The 16,243-nt window shown below is 37.9% G+C and overlaps 1 protein-coding gene across 1 annotated transcript in view; it reads right to left on the bottom strand.

Annotated features, from left to right (window-relative positions):
- The window catches only part of ATP8A1 (ATPase phospholipid transporting 8A1), a 207,296-nt gene that overhangs the window by 119,490 nt on the left and 71,563 nt on the right, over nt 1-16,243 (bottom strand). Inside the window, 2 exon segments of the mRNA XM_023753617.1 lie at nt 1,959-2,031; nt 10,545-10,589. Of these exon segments, the coding sequence (XP_023609385.1) occupies nt 1,959-2,031; nt 10,545-10,589 (118 nt within the window).

Genomic DNA, 16,243 nt, shown 5'->3' with positions numbered 1-16,243 from the left:
AGGTTTGGGTGATGATGGCAGGGGATTCCTCTGTAATTCCTTGTCCTCCCTCTCTCCAAAACTGACAACCTTAACTGACAGCTTTTTCCAAATAAAGAAATGACTGAGCAGATCCTATGTACAATGGACTCGTGTGACCCAAGGAAGACATGAAAGCGAACCCTTTCTGCACGGAGCTTCGTTTATAGGAGAAAAGAAGCCAGATCTCACATCAAACATCTGCCTGTCTGGCTCTTGATGAAGAAAAATGTCATTCAAATTAATAAAAGAAAATATTTCTCTATGCTGTTGGACAAAGAATAAAAGAAAACAGCCCGGCCAGTGTTTCTCAGTGGTTGATCATAGACCCATGCACCAGGAGGTCACTGGTTTGATTCCTGGTCAGGGCACATACTCTAGTTGTGGGGCTGGGTCCCCAGCAGGGGGCGTGCAGGAAGCAGCCATTGATGTTTTCCTCTCATTGATGTTTCTATCTCTCACCCTCACCTTTCCTCTCTCTCTAAAATCAATAAAAACATATTTAAAAAAATAGAAAACAAAAAGGAAGTGAAGTGATTGAAAAACTAAATCAAGTATTATTTGAAAAAACTGTTCAAGTGACAATAGACAGAAGACACATGGTCCCTGCCACGTGAAGCTTCGACTTGTGGGGAAAACAGATAAACATACATGTAAAACCTATTTACAGAGTGAAAAAGGCTACAAAGAAGAGAACGTGCAAACACACGTAATGCGACTGGGGTGAGTCTGTGGTTGTTCTGAAGATAATGCAACATTTAAGCCGGTGAGGTTGTAGCTTCATGAGAAACTGAGCAGAGAGTTTTCCATCAAACAGGAACCTAATATGACTGAAAAGACCCTAAAGAAGGAAATAATGAAGTGTGTTCAAGAACATAAAGGCAAACTAGCGTGGCCTGGGGAAAAGGAAGGGACGAGCAGCTCCGAGTGAGGTTGGGACAGGCAGGCCCCGATCATGTAACCCTGCCGTTAAAAGGGAAACCAGACAATGGTTTTGAACAGGGAAGCGGTGGGACCGATTTCCGCTTGCATCACAGCAGCTGTCTTGTGCAACAGAAATTGGAAGAAGTGAAAAGGAAACCAAGGAGAATGGTTAGGAGGCATTCCAGTATTTCACACAGGGGATGCTGGAAGTCTGGCCTCAGGGAGTGAACGAGAGAATAAAGACGACATTTGAGACATATTCTAGAAGTCAGAATTGACAAGGGCTCGGTGACTCCATTGACTGGAGATGGAGGGACAAGGAAGTATCAAAAGCAACCCTAACGTTCCTAGAAAGAAAATTAAGCCAGGTGGTGGTGTAAGTTACTGAACTTGAGGGCACACGAGGGAAGAGGAGGTCTAGGTCTAGGTTTTGTGGATCCTGAAGTAATATTCTGTTGCAGGCTCTCTTAAGAAAAAAGGATATAAAAACAGCCATACAAACACATTACAAGAGCTCCATCCAGAGGCACAGGTGGTAGGTTCACCCATTCGTCAGAGGGAACATGTTGTGCACATATTGAAGCAACTGTGAGAAAAAGTTCTGGGGTTTAAACTCCAGGAAACCCTACCACCTAATCTGATGAAATTTTAGTGTCCATGACTTGATAAAGATGTCCATAGTTCTTATTGCATATATTTGGCACTGGCCTATCATTTTGAGCAGGTAATTCATTTCTACAGATATTTTGAAACTGTTAATAGTGAGTTCTTTCAAACAAAGAGGGTTCTAATATTATTTAACATAAGACATTGTTACAAGATAGAATACTGATAATGATAATAGCAAAACTAAATATCTAATAACCATGTTGGCCAAGTTAAAAAAATTAGCAACAGATTTCGAAATTTATTAAAAATAATCACAAAACTTAACACATAAACAGAGAAGATAATTCAGGAAAACGTTCATTAGTTTTCACTCACTAATTAAAATATAATGATTTTATGTCACTTACATGATTATTTTGGAGATTTTCCAGCAATGATGAATCATTAAACGTTTTTTCGTCTCCTAACTGTGAGCTCTGCCTACAGGGGGAAAAGAAGGAGCGAACCTGGTTTAATGATAGCAGCTCACTGAACTATTTGTAACTTTTTAAATAAATCACTATGTCTGCGAACCCCTAATAAATATAATTTAGAGTGCATGAATGAATATGGCATCACAAATTTCATGAATAAATCAGAAAACATATTCAAGCATTGTGAAATATGACAGACTTTCATAGCATAATGAAAATAGTATTTTATAGTTCATTTTCCTGGAGTGTAGCCAATGAAGTTTTAAAAATGTAACAAAACTGCTAAAATACCAGGAATTGAATTTCTTCTACTTCTATAATTTTTTTCAAGTTTTAAGAATTCTGAGATAAAGTTATTATTAAAAACAATACTGATGAATACTTTTACCATAGCCTACGAGAAATATTTATTTGTAGTAATTAACACTACATGATTATCATATGCAATATAAAAATATGAATAAACTACATATTTTATCATCACTAACAAATATCTGACATGCTTACATACATATCACATGTGTTCTGTATATTGAGGAGAAAAATCACAAAGGTGTATGGGATTCTTTTGTGCTTGACTATCTTCAGGTCAGCAAACACATTATGCACGTCAGAAGAAACAAATGGAGTCGGAATGGGCTCTGTAATCTAGCTATTATTAATCTTGGCAATGAAATTTAATATAAAACTGTGGAAATTCAAAAGAACAAGGACCATTTAGTTGGGAATGTCAAACCTAAAGGGTATACTTTGCAATGTTCAGTGAAAATATATAGATCTAAGCTTGTATACACTGAAGAAAATTTCAGAATTAGTTAACTGAGGAAAAAAATATGTTCAATATTAAATGACTGTAAACCAGAACGTTTTTAATCACAATCTTTATAGGTTTCAAAGAGCATTATCTATGTCAATGTGCCAAGTAGCAAGAGTTTCATAATTTTAAAACCAGCTGTTTAAAAGGAAACATCACTGAAGAAAAAAGAATTTAAATAACTGAACATACACAATACCCCATGAAACATATTTTTCCCAAAACCAAAGGAGGATGTTAGAACATTTATAATAAAATACATCTATATTTACATGTAGTATTTGGTCTATTAATTCTCAAAATTATAATACAACTTTATTAATATGTAGTAGGTTAGAATTCTCAAAACATCCCTGGAAAGCAGAATCAACACATTATTATAATTATTATTATTCCTCCTCCTCTAGTTTTAAAGATGGAGAGAGAAATCCAAGAACTCTTAAATGACTTATTAACAGGGAGACAGAAAAATATAACACACATTTCTATTCCAAATACTATCATTTCTTAAAAATAGTTTATTACTTGGGGTTCCATAAAATCTTCCTATTATTAAACAATTCATGAATTGTTCCTAGTTATACTTTCCTACTTACTTGTTAGATAAATTGAATGTCAAGGAACATTCACAGTAACATCTTGCATATGGAGGTCTACTTTGTTTTCAAAGAATTCCAGACTGAAAGCCTTTGTAAATCTGAAGATTTGTCTTGTTAACCCTTTGTACGCCATGAGCGTCTTTGGCGTGTGGGGATAGTTTCCGTTTTGGATGCGTGGCAGTTAACGGGTTAATCTCACTAGTAATTCTTTCATCTTATAAATCACAGCCACCATAATTGATATAACTTTCAAATGTATTTACAACAAATAACACCAGATATGCAATTGAAATATTCACATGGATACATCACATCTTCCATTCACCAATGAAGGCTTCACCATGGATAATGCTCCATAAGAACTCTTTCAGAAAGTGGCTTCCTTTCCAAGACCATAAAAACATAAACAACTCATCTGCTAATCACATGGCCTGGGTGGGTAATTCACCACCCCTCTCCAAAATCTTACACAGCATTCACTTTTAGTAAACGTAAACAGATAAAACTAAGAAGTGCATGTCACTTCAAAATAATAACCAACTGCATTATAAATACAAGTAATACTTTAAACAGTAAGTTGACAAAACTATGTGAATTTGCAAACTGCTCACAAATAAAAATGCAAGTCAATATCAACGTTTTGTTAAATTTTTCCATAGAAATTTCAAGTGGCACTTTTCTCACCAGGAGACAAAGAAATAATGGTGTTTTGCAAGAAGCAATAAGAGAGGGAGTGGAACTCTAATGTAAGACAACATGAGCAGGTAGCCCACAACATCACATAATTGGTAGCTTCTTGCAGCCTGATTTAAAAGCTATGATACCTTATAAATAATTATTTCCTGTTCATACAAAAATGAAGAGTCCTCAGAGCAATAAAAGTTAACAGAAAACTCAGAAGGCATATGGCTTAATTGGTATTAGCTATTTTCATATATGACAGTATGGATTATGACATTTTTTCAAATTCATGTTGACAAGAAAGTCAGCAGAAAAAAAAGAGTTGGACCTACACTTTTCACCCTGAACTAAAATAAACTTCAGATGGATGAACAATCTAATAAAAGTACCAAAGATGCCCTAACCGGTTTGGATCAGTGGATAGAGCGTCGGCCTGAGGACTCAAGGGTCCTAGGTCCGATTCCGGTCAAGGGCATGTACCTTGGTTACAGGCACATCCCCAGTAGGGGGTGTGCAGGAGGCAGCTGATCGATGTTTCTCTCTCATAGATGTTTCTAACTCTCTATCCCTCTCCCTTCCTCTTTGTAAAAAAATCAATAAAATATATTTTTTAAAAAGTACCAAAGAATGGAATAATTTTTTTAAAAAAAGTAGAAAATGCCTAAGTTCAGAAAACAAAACAGATAAATCTGACTGCATAAAGCTAAAACATTTCTGCAGAGCAAAAACTACTGCAAAGTCCAAAGCCAAAAATGCAAACTGGGAAAAATTCTTTCCAACTCATGTATGGAAGGCTAATTTTCATAAAATTGAAAGAACTCAGAAATCAATAAGAAAAAGATCAACAATACAATGGAACAATGAGCAAAGGATACAAACACAGTTCATACAGAAGAAAATATAATTGGCTTCAAGTATATTTTAAGTTCAGCCTTTAAATATAATGAGAGAAATGAAATTTAAATTTGACAGAAATAAAAGTTTGACAACCCTGTGTCATTGTGATTATGGAAAAAGTTAAATCATGTCTCATCGGTGAGAATGGAAATTGGTTCAACTTCGACAAGGCAATTGGGCAATTTCTATCAACATTTAAAATGCATGTATCCTTTGATCTGGTCATTCCAGTTCTGGGAATTTATACTAATAATCTTCCTGAAGCAAAATGTTGCATGTATTCACCTTTTTTTGCAGCACATTTTTAATAGCAAAGGATTAGAAATAACCCATGCTCCATCAGGAAGTTGCTTTAAAAAACTTGGTACATCCACATAATAGAATACTATACAAAAAATGGGTAGCTATTCATGGAATATGGACAAATCTCAAGGATGCACAGTCAAAAGAAAAGCTGGTAAAAAACTGTGCAGTATGCTTCACTCTCTATCAAAATATGAGAAAAAAATACATGCTTGTATAGATCTGAAAGAATACCGCTAAAATTGGTTCCATTGGCTCCTTCAGGAGGGGAAATGGAGAGCTCCAAGACAGGGAAGGGAGGAAAACCTCTCCCTCATTACACCCTTAGAATTTGTAACATGTTAAAGCATTATGATGAACTTAAAACATAGATCAAATTTAAATTAAAAATACAAGAACAAAATCTATGTTAGCCACCTGAAGTATATACACACCCCACATGTAAACTAAATGTGTACATTATACACCTGCACACACAGGAAGACAAAAGGCAGTGTGATCATAAAGCATTTTTTTAAATGGATGTGTACCTCCTGCTTTTGAATGGTGCTATTGGTTCCAAATCAAAAATCCTTAAAAGAAGGCTTAATTTTTAGAAATAAATTTGTTATTCAGAGTCAGGTCCAGTAAAGTTTAAGACTATAAGCAAGCAATTGAATCCAATAATATTTTTGTTGGCCACTGGTTTTAACCAAGTAATGCGGCCTGCTTTTCCACGTGACTCGTAGTATTTCCCAAGGCAGTGACGAAAGAGGAGCTCCAAGACATCCTCTGAAACAGCTGCCTCACTGGAATAAATAAATTACCTGTCAAATTGAAGGCTAACACTAACTTGGTTGCATTATATCTCATCATGATGAAGTCACACCCGGGAGAATGTTTCTGTGAGCCTAGCAGAATAAAGCAATACCACTCATCCCAGACATAATTATATACAGAATGAAATGAGGAAATAAAGGAGACCAGACACTACCCCATGATATTATGATAATACCAAAAATCACAGTGAAATGACTAAGCTTTAAGGTAACTTTTCTGGAGAATTACCCTCACAGGCATTAACTTAAAAATTACCAGAAAGAATAATATGGTGCTATGTTAAATAGTTAAGAAAAAATAAATATGTTATCTGAAATTTACTTCAAAATAATAGTGAGGGAAAGATATAGATTAATTGAAATTGGTAGTGAGTGCTTATTATTAAAGTGAGTAGATAAGTACTTTTTTCCTACGCTTGAATTTTTCCACAAAAAGCACTAGAAAAAACGGGTATGGAAATATATAGCTTTGAAAATAGCCATATCTTAGGGTTACATGAATGTTGAGAAAAAGCAGATTATTTTTTCCTCCAATGGTAGATTTTTTATAGAAAGAATTAATCTGTAAGGTTATATGATAGCTTATGGTAGGTGGCAATAACAACAAAACCACATTAATTTAGAAGTGGCTAGTGGTTAGGCAATGATTTTCTCTCTCTAAACTATTTATATTAATATATTTAAGCAAGCAAAGCTTTAGCCATCATCCAGTTACCTTTAATGAAAGGGTTACTACATTCTAGGTTTGCCTTTAAATTCAACTAAATGGAAAATAATCTACACACACTTAAGTGTTAAATATTATGTGTGTTTTTTTTAACTTGACATTTTTGTGGTAAATACAGTAGGGCAGTAAAATGCATACAGACCACAGGTTTTATCCATGGAATTCAATGAGCTTCACATTGAAAAGTGAAGCTGCTGACAGATAGGAATGAACTTTCAGATTCTGGATTTATGCAGTCATCACACTCTAGCTTTCCCCTGCAGACCAGCCATATAAAGACGTGGTCAGGTGCCTGGAGCGCAGGATTCAACCAGGATCACACTTTTGATATTGGTGTCACCGGCAACATGAAACCAATCGGATGAGGTTGGGGGAATGCCAGCTTTATGAATGTGCAAAACTGTTGCCCCCACACTAACTTTTCTGCAGTTTCATTCCACCTGTTCTTCCTACCTTAACAAAACAAGAAACGAAGAAAAAGTAACATGACAAATAGCAAAGACCCCTTGTGCTCTAGAAACAGTTCTCTTCTAAAGTTGTTTACAGTCTACAGCAGCGGTTCTCAACCTGTGGGTCGCGACCCCTTTGGGGGTTGAACGACCCTTTCACAGGGGTCGCCTAAGACCATCGGAAAACACATGTATAATTACATATTGTTTTTGTGATTAATCACTATGCTTTAATTATGTTCAATTTGTAATAATGAAATTGGGGGTCACCACAACATGAGGAACTGTATTAAAGGGTCGCGGCAATAGGAAGGTTGAGAACCACTGGTCTATAGGATGTAATGTGAGCAGCACCCACTCTGTAACCAGGCTCCCACGTTTGCTGGTTGTATACTTGGGGCTTCTTTGCCTAAATTTCACCAATTTTAGAAGAGTCATGTCAATCACAGCTCCTCAAATATGTCAGGAGGTTAAATGAGAGACACCAGAGCTAACATTCTCTGTGAGCACACCATGTCCAAAGAAGCTTCTACGCCCCTTAAAAGCAGAACTCAATCCTTACAAGCTCCCTATGAAGTCCACCAGATGAGGACAGGCAGAAAGATATATTGTGCAACTTGTGCAAGGGCATCGATAGGGTCAGGATGTGAACTTGGGTGGTCACAATTCAGTCTTCATCCTTGACCTTACCCGGCATAGGACTGAGATACAACATAAGCTCATAAAGTATCTGTTCCTTCATCTTTGCAGGCCTACATCATCTTTGATAGATGGGAAACCCAAGCATATATTTAAAATAAAGCTTATCTATAATAATAAAAGCAAAATATGCTAATTAGACCAGATGTCCTTCCGGATGACCTTCTGGATGAAGATGGGGCTGTGAAGGAAGCCCGGGTCCCAGGTGCCTGCCGGTGGCTGGCGGGAAACCCAGGTTCTGGGTGCCGGAGGGAAGCCAGTGCCAGTAGCCGGGGGAAGGAAAACTGACTCTTGCATGAATTTCGTGCATCAGGCCTCTAGTTTTATTATAAAAGTAGCAAAAGTCATCCCTAAGTGTTTATTTTAAAAATATTATGAATATATAAATTTATATGTAACTACAAGTGGAAATGTACAGTTTATGAAAAAGCTGGCATTTTTATTTGGAGCTACCTAGCTTAGAATATCAAGTATCAAATTTTCCAAAAGGATGTTCTACAAAAAGAACCTTTTAAACTAGATAAAATAACATCCTCTCTTTCCAACAGTGATAAAAGTTATGACATACCTTCTATCAAAAATAAGATATTTCAAATGACATGAGTAAACAAACAACAATCTTTAACATTGCCATTCAATCTTAATAAAAATATGGTAAAGGCAAATTCCTTCTTTTATGAATAAATGAGTTATCTTAGAGAAATGTGCCCTAATTCTATATTAATGAACAATGTTTAAAATGAATAGAATGGCCCAGTGGTTAGAGCATTGGTCTGAACACCAAAGGGTCTCAGGTTCAATTCCCTGATCTTACTGGTGCCCTTGAACAAGTTTCATGATATCTCTTCCTGCCTGGGTTGTAGGTTTGCTCCCTCCCCGTTGGTCTTGGTGGTAGGGGCACTTCCGGGAGGCAACCAATTCATGTGTCTCTTTCACATCGATGTCTCTCTCTCTCTCTCTCTCTCTCCCTCCCTCCCTCCCTCCCTCCTGCCCTCCCTCCCTCGCCTCCCTGCCTCCCTTCTCTCTGAAAAGCAACAGCAAAAATATCCTTGGCTGAGGATTAACAATAAAAGTAAATTAATAGAATGATTTTTAACATTTTTATTTATTGATTTGAGAGAGGGAGGGAAGAAGAGAGAGAGAAAAGAGGAAGATCGATTTGTTGTTCCACTTATTTAGATATTTATTGGTTGCTTCTTGTATGTTCCCTGATGGGAGATTGAACCTGTAACCTTGGCATATTGGTATGATATGCCAGGGCCTAACAGAATTATTTGATGTTACAGAAAAGCAACAAATAAAAAATATACTCAACATTTTAACTATATTATCAAAATATTAAATAAAAGGGAATATCTACACCATTAAACTTGAATTATCCACTAATAGCAAGATGCTCTGGCATATTTTTAAAAATACTAAAAATTATTCAGTTGTGTGTAGGTGTTCAAATGCATGACATTCCAAGCAATGAGCTGAAATGAGATGACTCATCAATTATCACATGAACCAAACAGCTGCCTCTGTCATTAACCCCTAGGTCTCACGAGCTTTACTGCAGATCGTTACCAAATCTCTAATGTACTGAAATAAAATCCAAGTTGAAAAATATCAAATGATGCTTTTGGGCTTCCATACATATTGGAAATGTGGTTTAATCATAAAAAACATGCAAAACCTGAAAATAAAAATGTAACCACTTATAAAGCCGCAATATTTTCCACAATTACCAGCATTAAAGGAACCTGTTTCTTGAAATTTCATTTGCCACCAAATCATGATGATTTATAAAAATATCAACATATCAACTTATATAACTCTAAATAAAAATATAAATTCATGAAGGAGGGATTTTATTTTATTTTTAATTTTACTATTGTTTTTGGAGGAGGGATTTTTAAAGTAAAAAACAAACAAAAAAAACACCCACCCAAAATATTGAAATTAAACCTGTAAAATGCCATCTTTAATAATTGTAAAATTAATTACATCCTATTTAACTGTAATCCTTGGTAGCATAGTCTTTCATCATTTATTCCAGACATCTGATTTTTAAAAAGTCCATCTTCTTGTCCCCAAACAGATTTAATAAATGAATGAAAAGAAATTAAAGGAAACTTCGCTGGTTGGGTATGTTTCAGTAACATCTTTCTGTAGCTCAGCAGAGTCTGTGCATAGTGGCAGAAGGTGGCAATGCTGAGCTAAAAAACAACGTTTTTGGAGCTGTAACTGAAATCTTAGGAAGTTCACAGCCCAGGCCCCAGGTGGGTTATTACAGACTTTATTGCCGATACACAATGTACAACTTCAACGAGCCTAAGCTTTAAACAAAATGTCTATAAAGTGACTAAAGGTTATTCAGTAGGAAATCAAGGACATTTCATGAATTTCAACAACTACCTACTTTACAGCATGTCACCATACCTGATCAGGAATGCTTTTTTTTTCAAAAGTAGTGAAATGTGCCTAACAAAACAACAAAATGCAAGCCTTTTAAAGGAATCAGTGAGACAGAAAGGTCCACGTAGCTTACCATTCATCAGGAGAGCCGCCATAATCCTCAGGCTCAGGGACATGGCTTCAGAAAGCAAGAAGAGGGACAGAAAGAGATGAGGAATAGTCACAGAAAGGCTGGCGGATCTTCAGAAAGTTAAGAAAATGAATTTTTAGCTGATTCTGAAAGAATGGCAGTTAGTATAGTCAGTAGAATGATCATTTATGGTAAAGAAGCAGGTTTACAAAGTTATTCTACAACTGGATAGCTACCTTGCCTCTTCAACATGAGATTTACTGATTTTATGCCCAGAATCCAGGATTCAGTAGGAGATATTTAAACTTAGCGGTTTAACTACAAAGCCAATGGAAAATCAATCACATACTGTATAATCGGAATCAAGTGTTTTAATGAAACAAACATGCTAATACCTAGGAACAGACAACCACACTGGTAAAATTTACCACATATATTTTAGAAGTAAATCTGACTTTCGGGAGGTGATGGTTCTTTGAGCAGGTAAAATAAAATTAATTACATTTATGTAAATTAAATGGAACCACATTTTAAGATTAACTGATTTTTCAAAAATTCCACTTATATCATAATTCAGTTATTAAACCATTTATGCTCTCAAACAGGAAGCACGTTCATCAATACTTAATTTCATCCATTAGCTCAGGTGAGCACTAGGAACATGTGATGGATGAATAGCTTTTAATTTAACCAGTCAGTCATACATTCTGTCAAAGGTGGCCCATAACACATCACAGAGGAGAACTTATGTATGCATGTATTTATAAAATTTCTTTTCTATTGTTCATTTTCCCCCAGTTTTACTGAGATATAACTGACATATAACTGTGTAAGGTTAAGATGTACAATGTGTTTATTTGATACATTTATATACTGCAAAAAACGATTACCACCATAGCCTCAGCTAACATCCCCATCATATGATTATCATCTCCTTTTTGTGGCAAAAACATTTAAGATTTACTCTCTTAGCAACTAGAGCAGATTTTATCTCCCATTTCTTTTGTTATATATGTTCATTCAATATTTTTCCTCTAAGTCAAATATATTAGGTATAGGTAGATTTTTTAAAAATGCAGAGTTCAGTACCAATGTAAAACCATAGTTACTTTTGACAAATGTACAATTAACTTCACTGGGATCCTCTCACTCCCTGAGTGACCACCTCACTCTCTTACCCTTCACCAAACGGGCCATGACATGGGCCTGTCATTCCAGGGCACCTCTTCCACCTCCACAGGGCTGAGCTGCCTCCATGCAGTACCCACTGCAACCACACGGAGGCAGTCCCTCCTACTCACTCGTCATTCTCTCCTACCAAAGGACTTTTGTGGAGCCTAAGAGTAAGAGCTAACCAATCCTGTCCCGTGTGGGCAGGACTCCCAGAAATAGATACAGAGGCAGAGCAGCATCAAACAGACTGTCAAACTACAGCGGGAAGGCTGGGAGGGTTGGGGGTGGGGGTAAGAGATCAACCGAAGGACTTGTATGCATGCATATAAGTATAACCAATGGACACAAGACACTGTGGAGTAGGGGAGGCCGGGGGAAGGTCAAGGGGGGGGAAAAAAGGAGATATATGTAATACTCTTTGTAATACTTTAAGCAATAAAACAAAATTAAAAAAAAAAGAAATAAAAAGGCAATGGCCTACTGCAGTGCTTAAGGCAATCACTTCTGACCAACCTCAACGCTTGGACTCCAGACTGTATGAGGCAGGGGCAGGGGGTGTGCTACCCAAGCAACAACGCTGTGCCAAGGTTCCGTCAAGTTGCACCAGTGTGGCACAGCAGCCCCTGATCTCACACACCTGTCTTGCTTCTCAAGTCAGGCAGCTTAAACACCACAGCAGGCACTCAAGGCTCAGGGTTCCCCTCCCCACCCCCACCCTCTGCCCCACCCTGGCAGATGCTGAGCACTATGCAGTGTGATGAGCAGCAGGCCACCCACTCACTACTATTGATCCTGTCTGCATGAGTTTCCTGTGATCACTGCTCCAGCAGTGCTGATGTGTCTGCGCGGCCTGATTACTTCTTTGCCTTTGTTTGCACGTCTGGTCAGTGCTGTTACATCTGCCTGGTAAGTTCTTCACTTAATCAGACTCAGTCTTAGATCTCAAATCAAGTATCACTTTCTCAGGGAGCAGTCCCTGACCTCCCTGATTAGATCAATCCCCAATCGAAGACTTCCATAGACCTTTGTACTGTGTTCTATTGGTCTGTATGATTACTTAAACAACAGCCATTAACCCCCAATTAGACTGTCAACTCTAGGGGGCTGATCCGTATAGTCCCATTCTCTAACAGTGCCTCATCCCTAGAAGGAGATTAGCATTCACTGAAGAAGGCAAATAAAGAAATTCATGGTGTTTACCCAGCTTTCACCTATAGTCACGTGAATGGGAAGACAAATTTGTTGGTTTTAATCCAGATGGGGGCAAAATTTTTATTTTTCATTGTACAAATATTTTTAATTCATTGACCATCATGAATCCAATTTGGGGCAAAGTTCACATGAAATGAGAAAAAAATCAATCAAGAGTAAATTTGAAGCATTGTTTGAAGTGTTAAATATTATCTTCTAACAAACCAATGGACTATGCAAAACTAGGTAAAGATTATATTATCAAGAGATTATATAGAGATTATATTATCTTGCCCTTGAGCCGGATAAAAGCAAGATAACTGACCGTTGACTCTACCTGGGGTAAGCTGAGGCTTGACCTCACTGCTTAAAAATGCTGAAAAGCACCAGCTCTGAAACTGTGGCCCCAAAGGCATTTGTTAGTATGTGCAAGTATGTTATCTTCCTTTATTCTGCCACGTCCTGGAGGGAGAAACACCATGCTTCCTTCGGTGGGAGCTGGAAGTGCACCCAGCTAACAGTTCCCCATGTTAAATAAGTGTTACACATGCTGCGGGGCAAGTGGGGTCCTGGAAGCATGTTATTTCCCTGTCTGGACTCCGCATTCCCACAGAGAGGTGGCTGGCAGTAATTACTTTTTCCTGTGGCGTTTGGTGGGCTTAAGTAACGGTTTCTCCAAAGCCTTCAGGTATTAACAACTCTCTACAATGCTGACGTTCCTACTGTCTGTCCATCAGACTGTATGGAGGAGAGGATGTTAATAAAAACTCAGTCAGGGTTAAGGATCCTAAAAGCACATACACAACCAATACATGATTATTGGAAGCAGTTTAACAACTGGCCTCACTCAACAAGGCTTTAGGTGTTCTTCAAAGCATGATACAACACCGGAAAAAGAAACATATTTCTGTTTATATAGTTAAAATTTGCAAGCAAAGAAACACCTTCTATAAAAATTTCTAAATATGTTAGAATTTTATATTTGGGCAAAAAAACCTTAAAGATCGCCTGCTTTCTAATAACTCCAGAACCGAACTCAGATCTGTGGGGGAACAAAAGGGTTTAGAGCAGTGGTTCTTAACCTGTGGGTCTCGACCCCTTTGGGGGTCGAACGACCCTTTCACAGGGGTCGCCTAAGACCATCGGAAAACACATATATAATTACATAGTTTTTGTGATTAATCACTATGCTTTAATTATGTTCAATTTGTAACAATGAAATTGGGGGTCACCACAACATGAGGAACTGTATTAAAGGGTCGTAGCATTAGGAAGGTTGAGAACCACTGGTTTAGAGATATTGTGCTTTTCCTGGGACGCCTTTGCTGTCTACAGTCCCCACCCACCTCTTCAGCTCACCCATTCTCCTCTCCCTTCGTATCTAAAGCTCCTGGATTTTGAGCTCTCTCAGGATGTATTTGAGAATTACTTTTCCAATCTTCTCAAGCCAGGCCTTAAACCTTAAGCAATAAACCTTTCCTTGCTCCAAACTCGGGAAAAAAATCACCTGACCTGCTCTCACCATCTTCATTTTAAAGGGTTTGGAATATTTGAAAGGAACTGTCCAGGGACACAGTGAATTAGTAACAAAGGTACAACTAGAACTCATGTCTTGTGAGTTATTTTGATATTGACAGGTTATTTTCCCGAGAGGAAATTTGTTTCACTGAAAACTTAATCTAAATGAGGACAATTCTGAACTCTAAGACTACTTTAATATTTACCAGTCTCAACCCCACTCTGCCATTATACAGTTAATGACAACATCACCAACAGACACAGGATGAACACTGCTCTTTAGAACTACTGCCTGCAAGGACTTGTTCCAAGAATTAAAAAAAAAACAAAAAACCAACCTAAAAAAATGCAGAAGAAAAGAGTACCTAGAGACCATTCTAGCTTTCTACTCTGGGAAACTAATTTGAAAAAGTTGCTTCTTCAATTGGAAATTGGACAAAGTAAAAAGGGATGCCAATTATCAAACAGATAATTCTAATAATCACATTTATGGATAAATGCAGAATTTGTGTGAAAACAAACACCACCATAAATCTATCAGTAAGTATCATACAACAAACTCTAGAATGTCAATAGGTCTTTCCTTCTCTCGCCAGGATTACTGTGGGTCTCACATACACAATATCAAAAAGGGTGGCTGCACCTCTCCTGCTTCCACGGCTGACCAAACAGTGAGGTCAGTAGTAAATTCGGGGTTGGGGTGAAGAGAGGCTTTTTGGTCTAAGAGAATTAGCAGATCTTCAGATAAAGAGGAAAGATGCACAATGGCGTCTAAGCCCAGAAACATAAACATGCTTCTCAAATTAACAGCCTGTCTTTATGATGTGAAAAAACCATTCAATCAAATGTCTTTTTAGCTGAACAGTTGGAAGCCTTTTCCAGTCACATTTCCTGCTGACCCAAAGAACAAAGACATATGCTTCCATCTACTTCTCTTTTTGGACCCTGTGTATGTATGGGAGTAATGATATGCGCTTAGAATTTTTTTTACCCAATGGTTATCTATATAATAAAAGCCCAAGCGACCGTTATGGTTGGAGGACCAGAATGATCAGTTGCTATTATGCGCACTGACTATCAGGGGGAAGACACTTAACACAGGAGCTGCTCCCTGCTGGTCAGTGTGCTCTCACAGGGGGACTGCCACTCAGCCAGAAGCTGGGCTCAGAGCTGGCGAGCGCAGTGGTGGTGGTGGGAGCCTCTCCCGCCTCCACAGCAATGCTAAGGAGCAGCAAGCCAAGCGGTAAGGAGCAGCAAGCAGGTGGGCGGTAAGGAGCAAGAGGTCCCAGACTGCGAGAGGGCTCAGGCCAGGGTGAGGGACACCCCCCTCCAGTGCACAAATTTCATGCACCTGGCCTCTAGTTTACTTATAATTTTAACTAAGGCATTTTCAAAATTCAGTACACTATTTTTATACTAGCTTAGTGTCTGGAGACAGAGTGTGAGTGGGGAAGAGTGGGGCGCATGCCAGACAACCCAAAAGCAAGCACCTTGCTTGTATGGTTAAGGGATTGAGATTACTAGTCTCACTTGCAGATAAAGGTTGGAAAATTTGGTAAGAGACCAATTCTATCAACTAGGAGGGTGTTTCACTTTTTGATCATGTCTTTTTAGGGAATATAAAAATTAATTTCTCACTTTACCCTATAAAGTATTTAAAAGAGAAGGTTTTTTGCCATGGCTGGCGTGGCTCAGTTGGTTGGGTGTCGTTCCATGCACCCGAAAGGTCGCTGACTTGATTCCTGGTCAGAGCACATGCCCAGGTTGTGGGCTTGATCCCTAGAAGGGGCATGTAGGAGTCAGCCATTAATGTTTTTTTC

This window comes from Myotis lucifugus, unplaced genomic scaffold, assembly GCF_000147115.1.
Source record: "Myotis lucifugus unplaced genomic scaffold, Myoluc2.0 scaffold_48, whole genome shotgun sequence".
NCBI lineage: Eukaryota > Metazoa > Chordata > Mammalia > Chiroptera > Vespertilionidae > Myotis > Myotis lucifugus.
The sequence above is the reverse complement of the archived record's forward strand: the minus strand, read 5'-3'. Positions and strand labels throughout refer to the sequence as shown.